Source organism: Larimichthys crocea, chromosome XIX (genome assembly GCF_000972845.2).
Source record: "Larimichthys crocea isolate SSNF chromosome XIX, L_crocea_2.0, whole genome shotgun sequence".
NCBI classification, from domain to species: Eukaryota; Metazoa; Chordata; class Actinopteri; family Sciaenidae; genus Larimichthys; species Larimichthys crocea.
Window position 1 is genome coordinate 10,807,550 of NC_040029.1, and position 14,452 is coordinate 10,822,001.

The following is a 14,452-nucleotide window of genomic DNA, read 5'->3' on the forward strand; positions in this document are numbered from 1 at the left end:
AAGAAGAAGAAGAAGAAGAAGAAGAAGAAGAAGAAGAAGAAGAAGAAGAAGAAGAAGAAGAAGAAGAAGAAGTTCATCTTGAGTTAATCGTCAGTCGAGCAGCATACCAGGATACATGGTCACATTGTTCTGATCCACACCTGAACTCCAGTGAAGCTGCCCAGTCTGTGCAGAGCGTCGTCGAGGTTTTCCACTAAGATGGCCTTCATCCCTGCTCCTTCTGCTGCCTTCACACCTTCCTCATCTGCATCCAGCCACAGAGCCTGAAATAAAACAGACAGCTGACATCGGCTGTACTCACCGTCCTCTTGGACACACACTCTTATGTACTGACTGTGTCCTCCACCTGTTGTGACGTCACACCCAGGTGCTGCAGAGCCGAGCTGAACATGGCGGGCTCGGGGACCCTGTGACCTGAGCGACAGGACTGGAGGACCAGGTCAAAATGGCCGCCCAGCAGAGCGAGAAGGCGGGCTGCAGTGTCTCCGGACGCGCTGTCATCCAGCCAGTGATTGGCCAGCACAGCTGTCAGTAACCCTGATGGGATGGAGACGGAGAATCAGATGTCAGTTCACCTGCTGTCTCTCTTCATGTGGGGCAGAATATGTACAGTGGTTTACAGCAGCTGTGTGTTCATGATGTCAACGATTAAAAGGCTCAGCTGGCATCAGTCCACCATGTTTGCATGCATATGTACCACTGTGACGCAGGCTGGCAGCTGCCTTCAGCACGGCTGGTTGGACTTCCATCATGGCCCCTCTGAGCTCCTCCAGCAGGTGACCGACCGACCAATCAGACGGCAGAGTCACAGCCCTGACCTGGGCCTCCTTCACACACTCGGCCTCGAACACTGGGATCATCTACACACACACACACACACACACACACACACACAGTTGAACAAAGGCTGAAGGAGGCAGTAAAGACAGACAGGTCGATTGGGGTCACACAGTGTGATGGGGTAAGAGAGGCTGGGTTCTTTCTGAAGTCCACAACCATCTCCTCTGTCTTTAGAGCCCTGACTGTAAAGACAGACCTTCTGGCTGCAGGTCTGCAGACGGTCAATCTCACACCTGTAGGCAGACTCACCCCCAGCAGAGACCAAGCCCAGGCTTCGTTTCCATATTCAGTCACTATCAGAAGTCAAACCGTGAATCAATAGTTGATGATCTTGACTGCACCCACCTGAGACAGCGTCATCTCGCCTCTGTCCGCCTGGCTCATGGCGCTGTCCTTTTGGGACACCACACTGGAGAGAAAACCACTGAAGAAGACAAATGACAAGAACATGAAGAAGTGATGTAATATTCAGAATGTAAAGCATTGTATTTCTTAGTGTTATATCATTATGAACTGATGGAGGAATGTAAACACAGTTAAGTGTTCTCATTCTGCATGCATCTCATTTTCCAGTGATCCCGTACAGGTGTCTATTTACTTTTGGCCATGTAGTATGTGTACCTGTTGAAAGTTGTTTGCACCAGGTGTGAAAGAGTAACACCCGTTCAAATCAAACTGAAGCTTGTATTTGTAATGAAGACTCAGAAACTTCTGCCACAGCTACATATTCTAGTTAAATGAGCGGACAGTGCTCAGATGTTGCAACAGTCTTCTTACCCTGGCAGATTATGTAACTCCTCCATCTTGTGGAAAACAGCATGAGGTCTGGAAGAGACAGCCACTCCCCAGAAGTTCAACAAGACGGCTTTCTTCTCAGCCATGTCCTCTGAGCTGCAGTGAACGGAGTTTAAATCTCTCTGTCTGTCTTCCAACAGGACTGTGTGTCTTCTCTTGCTGCTGCTGCTGCTGCTGCTGCTCGGGTCATGCATGAGACTTTGTCCTCTGAATGAAGTCACACAGCAGGTCCGCCCACTTTACCCACAAGCTCACACTCAGGACACTTGGCTGCCTCTGCAGGAGTGTTTCTCAACATTGTTCAATGCGTCAGGGAAAGAATCCAGATTCACTTCTGAATTTAAAAAGTGTCAATACATTTTGATCATCAGCTGAATTTTACAATCCCTTCAAACAAAGATCACACACACTTTGATTCACATCTTTATTGGATTATTACAGAAATGATCATACACTCTTTATTGTATACTCTTACACAAACAGCACAGTATACACATACAAATGTTGGCGTATAGTCAATGAAAAAACCTGAATAAACACAAATGTCAGCATGTTAGAAAAATCTGCACATTCTCAAACAGACATATAAAATGAAAATGTGCAAATGCACTATTTGCTCCAGATTGTCTGATTAAAAACTCCAGTGAGCAGCTATTTTAGGAAATGACTGAGCCATGTCTCTGCTCATGACGCCTTTATGTTCTTAATTAGAGCCCGTTCACTTCAGCAGTTAATGCTCAATCTCAGTCAAGGCTCTCTGTTGATCTCTGATCTCTGGAGGTTCACCCTCCATGCAGCTTGTGCTTTTTATACAGGGTAGTGCATATTACCTGGATAACTGCAACTCCTGTTTGTGCAGGATAAACATGACAGGCTGACCAAAATGTCCATTTCATGTAATGTTATATAATGAAGCGCTTGGTGCTGGGTTAGTTACTGCAGAGTCTGATGATAATTCTCTCTGGCTTCATCATAAGAAATAAAAGTTAATTTGTCTTTGTTCATTTAAAGCAACATTATGTAACTTTTCCCTCAGAAACTTTTAGTTTATAAATCATGTTGATGCTAACTGTAACTCTGAGTCATGTCACCTGCAGAAGTCTCTGATGACTCAGCTGTTGTCGGGTGTATAGGAGATGGAGAGGAGGGGGAGTACAGGACACTGATAGACGGATTTGTAGAGCGGTCCGAACAGAACCACCTGAGGCTGAACATCAACAAGACCAGAGAGATGGTGATCGACTTCAGGAGGAAGAAGACGCCTTCACAGCCACTAAGGATCAGAGGGGAGGTGGTGGAGGAGGTGGAGGACTACAAATACCTCGGAGTGGTGATCGACAACAGACTGGACTGGACATCTAACACACAGGCTGTGTACACGAAGGGGATGAGCAGACTCTACTTCCTGAGGAAGCTGAGATCCTTCAACGTGTGCAGCGAGATGTTGGAGATCTTCCACCAGTCTGTTGTTGCCAGTGCAATCTTCTCTGCTGTTGTTTGCTGGGGCAGCAGCATCAGAGCCACGCCAGTTATTACTATCTAGACTGTGGCGCTGTGCTGCCCCCCTGTGGCCACAACAGCGAACTGCAACACACAGTAAAAACAACGTCACCGCTAACTCATCGTACTTCCGGTCAACACTTTCAAAATAAAGTGACGGCGAAAGATTTACCTTCAAACACAAACAGGAAGTAAACAAACGACTACAAACATCAGATCAATCTCACCTCCACCTGTAACAGAGGCTACAACAGGTGTTTCTTGATAGTGCAGTATTGAAAATCTTATTTTGAAATCCTTACCGGAAGTGATAGCATGGTATCGTTGACGCTAATGTAACACCGAGCGTTGTAGTTCCTTCCGCAGCGCCGCTAGAGGCGCCACACCAGTCATTACGCATTGTAGCTATTTAGGACGGGCGGCTGAGGAGAGTGAAAACCACAAGGACATTACCCTTAGCTCATAAAAGTCATAGTATAGTATGGCAAAAAGGTCAGTATACTATTAAAAAAAAGTAATTGTATAGTATGGCAAAAAGTCAGTATACTAGTTTGTTACTTAGTTTGATGTTTGAGTTTTTGTGAGCCGAGGTTGGATCCCACGTCTCCATGTCCTTTTGGACCACATGGTCCACTGCTCACTGCTCCTCATGTCCTCCTACGTCTTCACTGGTCCAGTGGGTTACCGTCCTGCCCCTGAGGTCCTTTCAGATCCAGAGGTTGTGAGTTCAAACCCCGCTCAGAGCAGCACTGAGTAGAAATGAAGGTGACAGAGATGCAGACAGGGTGCTGGTTAGCTCACCTGGTAGAGTGTTCACCTGTGTACAGAGGCTCAGCGGGCCACGGTTCAAATCTGACCGGTGACCTTCTTCGGCATGTCATCTTCTCTGTCTTCTCGCACTTTAGCATCTTTCTTCAGCTCCCCAAAAGAAAGAGAGGGTGCTGGTTAGCTCACCGGTCTTGTTTTGTTGCAATTAGGCCTAAAATTGCTGCTATTTCGATTCATATCTTTTTTTATAATAACTTAAACGTGACACTTGATTATTATTTGTTCCTCTAACACATCCAATTCCAGGCCAAAAAGTGTGCTACACTACTTCTTCCCTTCAAAGTCTTTCAAAGTGGTAAGTTTAAAGTACTGATCTAAAGATTCATAGTGAATTTAAAGCTATTTGTTTAATTCATCCAAAAACCAATTCATCATTTTAGGCTATGTGCCAGACTATTTTATTTACCTGGCAACCACTCAGAACCAGAAATAGTCTATCCCACAACTCTGATGAAAAGTCTACTTTTTAAAAAAGAAGCATTCAAACATTTTTTTAACTATACAAAGAAAAATACCCCATGAATCATAAAATACATATTTTATTATTATTTGTTCTTCTAACACGTTCAGTTTCAGGCCAGAAAGTGTGTTTTATCTTTGACAAGAGTTAAATCTGGGTCGTCTGGACCTGGTTGCAGGTCTATGAAGACTATGATTAACATCCCTAATAATAATTTCCTTCAAAGTCTTTCAAATATTTCAAATATTGCTCTCAATATTTATAGTGAAATGAATTGTATTTGTTTAATTCATGCAAAAACGTGTAGTGTAAAATACATAGCATGGAGTTTAAAGCGTGACAGTACTTGACAGGAAACACACTGCTTACTATACACAGACACATATCTCATTAATAATACCCACCATAAGTAACTTCAGACACACATTGAATTTCAGCCCACAAAGTATGTGTTTGTGTGTCCTTCTATCTCAGTCTTTAGGTTTTAACTATAGACATGATGAAGTGTGTGTATTTAAAGCCATATGTTTAATCCATAGAATAACTAGTGTCCCCATAAAACAGAAAATTTATATTTTACATGTATTACTACAAAAACTCAAGTTACGACTAAAACTATCAGGGCAAACTGTTTTGTATTATAATGTATTCAAGCCATGCATTGTCTGATACAGAGGAGGATGAAGTACTATTACAGAACATTTAGTGTTTTATGTAGTGATTCTTTTATTTTGAAATAGGATCAAATGAAATGATGGCAGTAATAAAGTTTAGTAAAGTGCCAGACTTAACACTATGACCCAGACCAGCCTCCTGTCTTGACAAACTGATGGCAAAGCTGTTTGTTTAATTCATCCAAAAATACACAATGCTTGGAGCACTAAACAGCATTAAAACAGTCCATGCATACATGAAGGATATTTGCCAGACTATTTCCTGTTCTCCAGGAAGTTAGCGTCCCCAAGCACAGAAATAGTCTGGCACATGACCTCTGTAAAATGATCAATTGTGTATTTTTGTACGAAATAAACAAACAAGTTTCACATCAGTTTGTCAAGTTTTGCTCACAAACAACAGGACTACTGGTACGGCCAGAACAAAGAGGCTGGACTTGAATAAGTTTGACTGTTTATACCTTAAAATTGTTTCAGATGAACATACAAACAAACAAACAAACAAACATACATACATATGAACATTCAAATTCACTAATGTCCAATAGCAGTTACCCAAATGTTTGTAGCATGTGCTCCATCCTTGTTACCTGGGTAAAATGGTGACTGTCAAACAGGAAGTGAGAGGATCCAATCTGATTTATAGGTGGGAGGAACCTGGACTGTACTAAGTGGGGTAGAGTAGAGGGGGGTGTTTGTTGTCAGTGAACAGCAGCTGCTTTAAAGTTAATAGAGTAAGAACAAATGTGGACAGATCATTACAAATCACATCAACAGGAACTGAGGCAGCGCCCAGAGCACTGCCTTTTATTTTGAAAGGTCTCACACGTAATGTTAGCGTACTGTTATTTGTGACTTTGCTCTCCTGGGGAAAAAAAGCAGCTGACAGAACGTAAACAAACATCAGCTGTTCCTCATTTTATTTGACTGCAGCTCATCAATAATCCAACAAGATGAAGATTTACCTTCAAACACAACAGGAAGTAAACAACGACTACAAACATCAGATCAATCTCCACCTCCACCTGTAACAGAGGCTACAACAGGTGTTTCTTGATAGTGCAGTATTGAAAATCTTATTTTGAAAGTCCTTACCGGAAGTGATAGCATGGTATCGTTGACGCTAATGTAACACCGAGCTTGTAGTTCCTTCCGCAGCCGCTAGAGGCGCCACACCAGTCATTACGCATTGTAGCGTATCTAGACTGTGGCGCTGTGCTGCCCCCCTGTGGCCACAACAGCGAACTGCAACACACAGTAAAAACAGCGTCACCGCTAACTCATCGTGCTTCCGGTGAACACTTTCAAAATAAAGTGACGGCGTCGATGCGACATAAATCACTCTCACATCATTGATAATTCTTTCGTTGTCATGTTTACCGAGTGTCAGACGGTAAACTATCAAGAGACGACCACGACTACACGCAGAGTAACGACGGAGGTGGAGGAATCTGTCGCTGCTCGTCCGTTAGCTGTTAGTAAGGCTAACGTGATAGCAAGGCTATACGTCGTCTATGTAGTGGAGGAGCTCGATGTTTCTGGACTGACAATGATGATTTCAGGAGCATTTCTTTCAGTTCACGTCGCATTGCTTTGAGTTTGTATTTCCCGGAACCTTTTATTTTGAATGTGGACAGGAAGTGATAGTATTCTAACATGTCTGCATTAATGCCAGTTTAACACTCAGGTTGCAGTTCTCGTCTGTCGCCACTAGAGGGCGAGATATACAGTATCAAGGTGCTGTGCTGCCCTCCTGTGGTCACAGGGTTGAACTGCAACACATTGAATTAGTAAAAACAGCGTCACCGCTAACTCATTGTACTTCCGGTGAACACTTTCAAAATAAAGTGACGGTGTTCTCGCCACGTAAGACTCTCACATAGTTTATTATTTTCTCGTGGTTACTGTCATCTTCACAGAGTGTCGGACGGTTCACTATCATGACGACTACGACGTGCACGCTAAGGTGACAGAAAGAGGGATCTGCGGGCTACTCGTTCGTTAGCATGTTAGCAGAGCTGCTCGTCGTCGGTCTCTCACGTACCGTAGGTGCTCGAGGAGCTCGCAACTAATGTTTTCTGGACCGGCAATTTGAATTTCAGGACCATTTCTTACACTTAATTTCGTATATTTTTAGTTTTGGTCACTATGTTTTGAAAGAACTTACCGGAAGTACAGTATCCTATCATGTGTGCGTGACGCTCGTTTTACTGATTTAATGTTGCAGTTTCACACCATGACCACTGGAGGGCGACAGAGACTGTAGTCCGTATCAGGCAGATTCAGAATGTAATCAGTCTGACAGGAATTAGACATTTACAGAGACTGCTTTTTATTTTTTTTATCCATTCTTTTTATTTTTATTTTATCAATTATTTTTTTTAATTTTAATTTTAATTTTTGTTCTTTCGTCGTGTCAGCTGATGGACGCCTTTGCTGTCATTACACGGTCTGACCACTGTGTCATGTTGGCGCTCTTCCTCGGGGCTCGGTTGTTAACGCACCGATCAGCTGGCAGAAGAAGACGCCTCGCGGTGCATTGTGGGATGCAGTCTGCGTCCTCTCTGTTTATTTTTTAGGTTAAAATGTGAAAAAGCGTCAGAGAGACTGAGACCAACGTTATTAACACGTTATCAACACGTTATTAACACGTTATTAACACGTTATTAACACGTCATCAACACGTCATCAGTGACGGAGCGAAACATGGAGGCTGAAGGTAAAAACGAAGAAGAAGAAGAAGAGCTACAGTTAGCTCTGATGCTAACGAGTGTGTGTGTGTGTGTGTGTGTGTGTGTGTGTGTGTGTGTGTGTGTGTGTGTGTGTGTGTGTGTGTGTGTGTGTGTGTGTGTGTGTGTGTGTGTTTTTTTCTTTTTGTTTGAGTCGACCTGAACACAGCATGAGTGTCTGCACGGAAAGCATGTCCATTCAAACAGCTGTGCTTGAAATCAGACTTAAACTGTACATTGACGTTTGTGTCTGTAAATCGCGTCTGAATCTTTTTTTGTCGTGGTTTTTCTCTGTCTGTCACCATTCTGGCTACGTGAGTAAGCAAACGTTGCAGGAAAAGTCACAATTGTTTAAAAAGTCTTTGAACTGTTTTGCTTCAGTCTTTAACATGTTGCAATTTCAAACACATCTTTTGACTGACATGACGTTCCGAGCGAGAGCTGGTATTAAATAACCCCAGGGGGGGACAGGACAAGTACCACGGACCCGTGAATGTCCACACACACACATCCTTAACACCTGACCACAGTTTTTATTTCTTAGTGTTCTGCAGAGCGGCGCTTACATGTTTATTGAGCTCTAAAGGTAATGACTGTCTGAAGCTAAGAGCAAGTTTGGCAACTCTAACGTAACCCGTGCCAAACTGTCAGCTGGTTTACATGTGAACATTAGGAAAAGAAGTTTTTTATCTCCCGTGGTGTTCTCTCTGTTTTTAATCTTCTGAAATTCTCTACACTAATTCAGTTACCCTGGAAACACGTGAGCTGCAGCGTGCTGCTGTGGTCACTACCGGCAGTGGGAGGGACTTTTCACAGTTGCCGACAGTAGCATCTCACCAGTTTCACCTATTTACACCGTCGATGGAGTAAAGCTCCTCCTGCTGTTGAACATGATGGACTCTGGTCCTGGTTCATCATTTGAGCCATGTGTCGCAGGACATCCTTCTTGGTGATGATGCCCAGGAGACGCCTGAACCAGACAGGATTTCAAATCAACAGGACGAGGTCGCTTGACCATGCAGCAGCTTCAACTTCTATCCATCAATGTTCTACCCGCTCCGGGTGACGAGACACTGCCGGCGGCCCAGTTGCGGAAGCTGTCCACCACCGTCTCCATGTGGCGTGTGTCGGTGACGGTGAAGGGGGCTGAGGTTCAGATGCGTCAGCTTCAGCGGTTGCGGGTTGCTGGCCGCAGTTGTGGTGCGTCCTGGTGAAGTACACACCGAGCTGCTCACCACCGCCGTCCTGCTTCTGAGGGCGTTTCTCTGCAGACAGACGTGGTAAATCATCGTCAGGCCTGACTTTAACACTGATGACAATCGATAAATGCTCTTCACAAACATGTGATGACAATATACGTACACGTAAGTGTGTTCAGTGTCAGATTAATGACTCTGGTTGGTTTACATACCGAAAAACTGCCCTGAACTGGTTCAACCAACTTACTGATGGCGAGCGGATTCCCGAGCTGAACAAAGCCGATGAGCCTCTCCGACTCTCTCGACACGACCACCGGGAAGCCAGTATAATCGGTTGTCTTTTTCAGCGTCTCCACACTCTCACGTGGTGGAGTCCTGGGTTGAGACGGCCAGGGCGGGTCGTTCCTGCGGGGCCGCTCACGTCGGTGGCCAGCGTGCGGTGGTGAACTCGTCCCGGACGTCCAGGTAGGGGTAGCGTTAAGCTGGATGTGCGACTCGTAGATGCCCTCCTTCCCGAAGGCGTCTGCCACCCACTTGCTGGTGACAGCGGCGGCCATCGCGGGACGATGTACTCCAGCCGCCGGTGCGCTCGAACATGATGACCACCAGGGAGACGGTCATCCTGGTCACCCCGCCTGAGGAGACCAGTGGTTCATTACAGGAAAGGTAAGTTTTGTTGACAGCTAGTTTAAGTGTCACTTTACCTTCACAGGCAGAGAAGAGAACTCATCTACTCACCCCAAACAGGCGGCGGCTCCCACCCTGCGTAGAGCCCAGGTGTGACACAGTCCGCCGGGGCCGGCACCAGTTCTTAAGATGATCCAGTCGTGGTGGTGGTACGCCATCTGCTCACGGCGATCCCGACGATCCTTCTGCGATGGCGCCCGACCGCCATGCTGGGATGAAGAGACCTGATGGAATAGAGAGAGAAAGCGACTCGTTAAGAGACGTCCAGGGGTCAGAGTTTCTTTCTATCTTCTCGTACGGACCTTCATGCCGAAGGTGAATATGTGATGACGATCTTGAGACGAGAGCGAGGGCAAGCTGCCACAGGGCATTGTAGACCCCGGGCCCCGCGGGTCGGTCTGGGATGTCATCCACCGGCGACTCATGTTGGGGTTGTTAATGTAGTCGCAGAGCTGTGATGACTCCAGCGCGCCGCAGTCGTTGAAGAGCTCAGAGATGAGCTCGCTGGTGCTGCGGGGGTGTATGGGTTGGGGAAAAGCCAGCCAGCAGTGATACCCGTCACAGCAAGACCTCCAGGACCGGGTACTTCCCCAGCTGTGTGGTCTTCCTCCGCCCGGCCACCAGGCGATGTTGGCCCGGATAAAGAGGGTCCCCCAGAGCCGCCGAACACACCCAGCAGATAAACGGACCAGCTCGGCCATGTACCACGGCGTGGGTACTCAACGTAGAACAGCACGGCGGCTGTTGCCAAACGGTTAATGGAGCGCGTGTGAAGGCACGACCAGGGCAGCGAAGAAAGAACGCCACAAGTCTTCAGGAAGTGTAAACTGACCTGTAGGAGACACAAATGGCAGGTTAGAGGAAACTTAAGGTTTAGATGAGAGGACAGCTGAAGACAAACAAATGCCAAAGTAAGGAAACGTCAGCTGAAGGCAAAACAACACCAACACCAACAGTCGACTTTCCTCCACATGCCTTCAAGCAGCACAGAGCATAAAATATCAACGTCACGCTTCCTTCAGCTTTCAGTGATTTTGGTCAAACTGGATCATGTTTTATGACAATGTGACCGGGCTCAGTGCAGAGCAGAGACGAAGAAACTGAAGAGGACGAGCAAGAAGCCGCCGGACAAGATAATGTGGGACTGACTTTTAGTGGTTGGTGAGAGCTTGGTGAAATAAAAGGCTGAAAGACAGCCGCGAGCTGGACTGACTGCTGCTGAACTGAATTTCCTTCATTGTGATAGAGAGCGGTGAGCAGGACGCTTGCAGTGCAGACGGTGTTTACCACTGAAAAGAGGGAAGTTCTACACGGACAACCTGCACCCAGGTCCGGGTTGGACCTGGTCCTCCGGTCGCAACTGTGAAACAACAGGTGATGAACAGACTGAGCACAGAGTGAACAACAGAATCTTTAACAAACCTCCTCCAGGCTGAACAGAACTCCTCCGATGGGCGCTCCAAAGGCCACCGACACGCCAGCTGCTGCTGCTGCTGATAACACCTGAAAGGTCAGAGGTCAGGGTCAGAGTCAGGGTCAGAGGTCCGGGTCAGAGGTCAGGGTCAGAGGTGCTCCCTGATTTAGTGCTCTTGGTTTTCAAAACAGCTGAGTGCAGCATGCGCAGCGTACCTCTCTGCGTTTGCCCTCGTTCTTGCTGTACTTGGAGAAGAGGCTGCAGAAGAGGTTTCCACAGCAACAGGCGACGTGGACCAGAGGACCCTCCTTCCCCAGGCTGCGACCCGAAGACACCGCCAGAACCAGGTGCCGTCTTGATCAGCAGGGTCCATTTGCCCAGGTACCCGCGGATGATGAAGCCACTAGGATGGTCTTGATCTGCACAAACAGAACAGTAATTCATTCGTGATATAACGAGCTTGCTCGGTGTGTGTTAGCGTCCGTGACTCTCACCTCTGGGATTCCTGAACCGCAGGCGTTACGGAGCTAACACTCGGACCAGCAGACACCGCCAGGAAGGAAAACAGCAGAGCCCACAGAACATACAGGAAGTAGTTCAACACGTCGCTCCGGCTCCCTGCAAGAGGAAAGTCCTCACAGTTATGTGAAGGACAGCAGACTCGAAGCTACCCTCGTCTTCTGGCTCCTTTAAAGCTCGCCCTAAACCCGACCTCAGTCGGTTCTGACCTCAGCGTGGCCGGTATCAGCTCGGCCCACTTCTGCCCTGCGGACACTTGTCTCGGTGTCGAAGGTCGTCTCGTTGGACGTCCAGCAGCACTGCTCGTGGCTGTACCAGAAGGCCGACAGGACACACGCCTTCCTTCAGATCGGTCATCCAGTCCACGCCAGGTCGATCACTCCGGCCGCGTCCCTGCAGAGACAGGACGCGTCATTCACCCTCACAGAGTGTCTATCATGAACGTGACAGGCTGTCTCGTGCAGGGACATTTCAATTTAACTAACCGGGCCTTAAACACGTTAAACAAACAACATCTCCGCCACGCTGACTGACCTGAGAGCAGTCCGATGAGCCGCATAACCACCCATCCTGACCCGGCGTCCAGCAGGCTCTTGATCGCTCCCACTGGACTCTTGCCTTACTGGTGATCTGGTGGAAACAGAGGACGAGTTTCCGAAACTGACGTCGACACAGAGGAACGTAGACCACAGAGGGACACGGTCGACCACGGAGGGACACGTCAGTCCAAGAGAGGACACGTCAGTCCAGAGAGGACCACGGTCAGAGGACACGGTCAGTCCCAAGAGAAAGGTCAGTCCAAAGAGGAGAACGAGTCAGTCCACAGAGCGGACACGTCAGTCCAAGAGAGGACACGGTCAGTCCACAGAGAGGACCGCCGTCCAGAGAGGACACGGTCAGTCCACAGAGAGGACCGGTCAGTCAAGAGAGGACACGTCGAGGGACACGTCAGTCCACAGAGAGGACACGGTCAGTCCCAGAGAGACACGTCAGTCCACAGAGAGGACAGGTCAGTCAAACGAGGACACGTAGTCCAAGAGAGGACAGGTCAGAGAGGACACGTCAGTCCACAGAGAGGAAACGGTCAGTCACAGAGAGCGACAGGTCTAGAGAGGAACAGCAGTCCACCGAGGGACATGGTCAGTCCACAAGAGAGGACACGGTCAGTCCATTAGGAGGACACGGTCAGAGAGGACACGTCAGTCCACAGCGAGGGACACGGTCAGTCCAAGAGAGGGACAACGGTCAGACGAGGACCGTTTCCAGAGAGGACCGTCAGTCCACGAGAGGACAACCGGTCAGTCCACAGAGAGGACACGTCAGTCCACAGCGAGGACACGGTCCGGAGGACACGTCAGTCCACAGAGGAGGCACGGTCAGCCAAAGAGAGGACACGGCCAGTCCACAGAGAGGACACGGTCAGTCCACAGAGGGACACGGTCAGTCCAAGAGAGGACACGGTCAGGTCACAGAGAGGGACACGTCAGTCCACAGAGAGGACACGTCAGTCCACAGAGAGACCCGGTCGACCACAGAGAGGACACGGTCAGAGAGGAACGGTCAGCACAGAGAGGACACGGTCAGTCCACAGAGAGGACACGGTCAGCCACAGAGAGGACACGGTCAGTCCAACAGAGAGGCACGGTCAAGTCCACAGAGAGGACACGGTCAGTCCACAACGAGACCGCAGGAGGCCACGTCAGTCCACAGAGAGGGACACGGTCAGTCCACAGAGAGGACACGTCAGTCCACAGAGAGGACACGGTCAGAACCCACAGAGAGGACACGGTCAGAGAGGACACGGTCAGACCACAGAGAGGACACGGTCAGTCACAGAGGGACAGGTCGCCCAGGAGGACACGTCAGAGGACACCAGTCCAGGAGGCACGTCAGACCACAGAGGACCCGTCAGGCCACAGAGAGGACACGTCAGCCCTGCGGTGGCGGTCTGTGTCTCTGGACTTCTCCCTCAGCCAGTCGTGGTGTGGAAGTCTTCGTACGTGCCCACGTCAGGAAACGGTCGTCCAGGAAGTCCATCAGGTTTCCCGCCCGTTCATCTCCTCTGTGGGCGTTGCACTGCTACCCTCGGGACAGACCACACTGTGACACCTGGACCACCTGGAACACCTGGACAACACTGGAACCACCTGGAACACCTGGAACACCTGAAACACACTGTGATGACACCTGGACACCTGGAAAACCTCACGACACCTGTGACACCTGAAACACCTGGAACACCTGGAACACACTGTGACACCTGGAACACCTGAACACCTGGAACACACTGTGACACCTGGACACACTGTGTAACTCCATCCACAGTGACACACACACACACACACACAGCACACACACACAGGACACCACACAGACACACACACACACACAGACACACAGCACACACACAGACACACACACACACAGACACACACACACACACAGCCACAGACCACCACACCAGCACACACACAGACACACACAGCACACACCACACAGACACACACAGACACACACACAGGACACACCACACACCACACACACCGACCACACACACACACGACACACACACCGCACAACACACACCACAGACCACACACACAGACACACACACAGACACACACACACACACACAGACACACCACACACAGACAGCACACACACAGCACACACACACACAGACACACACACAGACACACACACACACACACACACAGACACACACACACCAGACACACACACACACACACACACGGGACACACACACACACACACACACACACACCACACGACACACCCACAGACAC

At 48.4% G+C, this 14,452-nt stretch overlaps 3 protein-coding genes and 1 pseudogene across 9 annotated transcripts in view; 2 read left to right on the plus strand and 2 right to left on the minus strand.

Annotated features, from left to right (window-relative positions):
* Positions 1–1,857, minus strand: part of ephx2 (epoxide hydrolase 2, cytoplasmic) — a 19,429-nt gene extending 17,572 nt beyond the window's left edge. The window contains exons 1-5 of the mRNA XM_027291426.1: positions 1,618–1,857; positions 1,186–1,264; positions 698–860; positions 347–537; positions 141–263 (exon numbers count right to left, since the gene is read on the minus strand). Coding sequence (XP_027147227.1) covers positions 141–263; positions 347–537; positions 698–860; positions 1,186–1,264; positions 1,618–1,829 — 768 coding nt within the window. The 5' untranslated portion in view covers positions 1,830–1,857. The remainder of the gene's footprint in view (positions 1–140; positions 264–346; positions 538–697; positions 861–1,185; positions 1,265–1,617) is intronic.
* Positions 1–2,637, plus strand: part of LOC104928558 (uncharacterized) — a 30,738-nt gene extending 28,101 nt beyond the window's left edge. For all 3 annotated transcript variants that reach the window (XR_003464210.1, XR_003464211.1, XR_003464212.1), the window contains one exon: positions 1,776–2,637. The gene's annotated coding sequence lies outside the window, so the exon portion shown is untranslated. The remainder of the gene's footprint in view (positions 1–1,775) is intronic.
* A 4,985-nt stretch (positions 2,638–7,622) lies between these two features.
* LOC104931306 (H(+)/Cl(-) exchange transporter 4) overlaps positions 7,623–14,452 on the plus strand; it is a 13,410-nt gene continuing 6,580 nt past the window's right edge. For 4 of the 5 annotated variants that reach the window (XR_003464215.1, XR_003464216.1, XM_027291422.1 and 1 more), the window contains exon 1: positions 7,623–7,816. Coding sequence is in view for 3 of the 5 variants with exons in the window: in XM_027291422.1 (XP_027147223.1) it covers positions 7,804–7,816 (13 nt within the window). In the remaining 2 variants the exon portion in view is untranslated. The remainder of the gene's footprint in view (positions 7,817–14,452) is intronic. The other variant, XM_027291423.1, reaches the window with a different exon arrangement.
* LOC113748279 (H(+)/Cl(-) exchange transporter 4-like) lies at positions 11,094–13,688 on the minus strand (annotated as a pseudogene).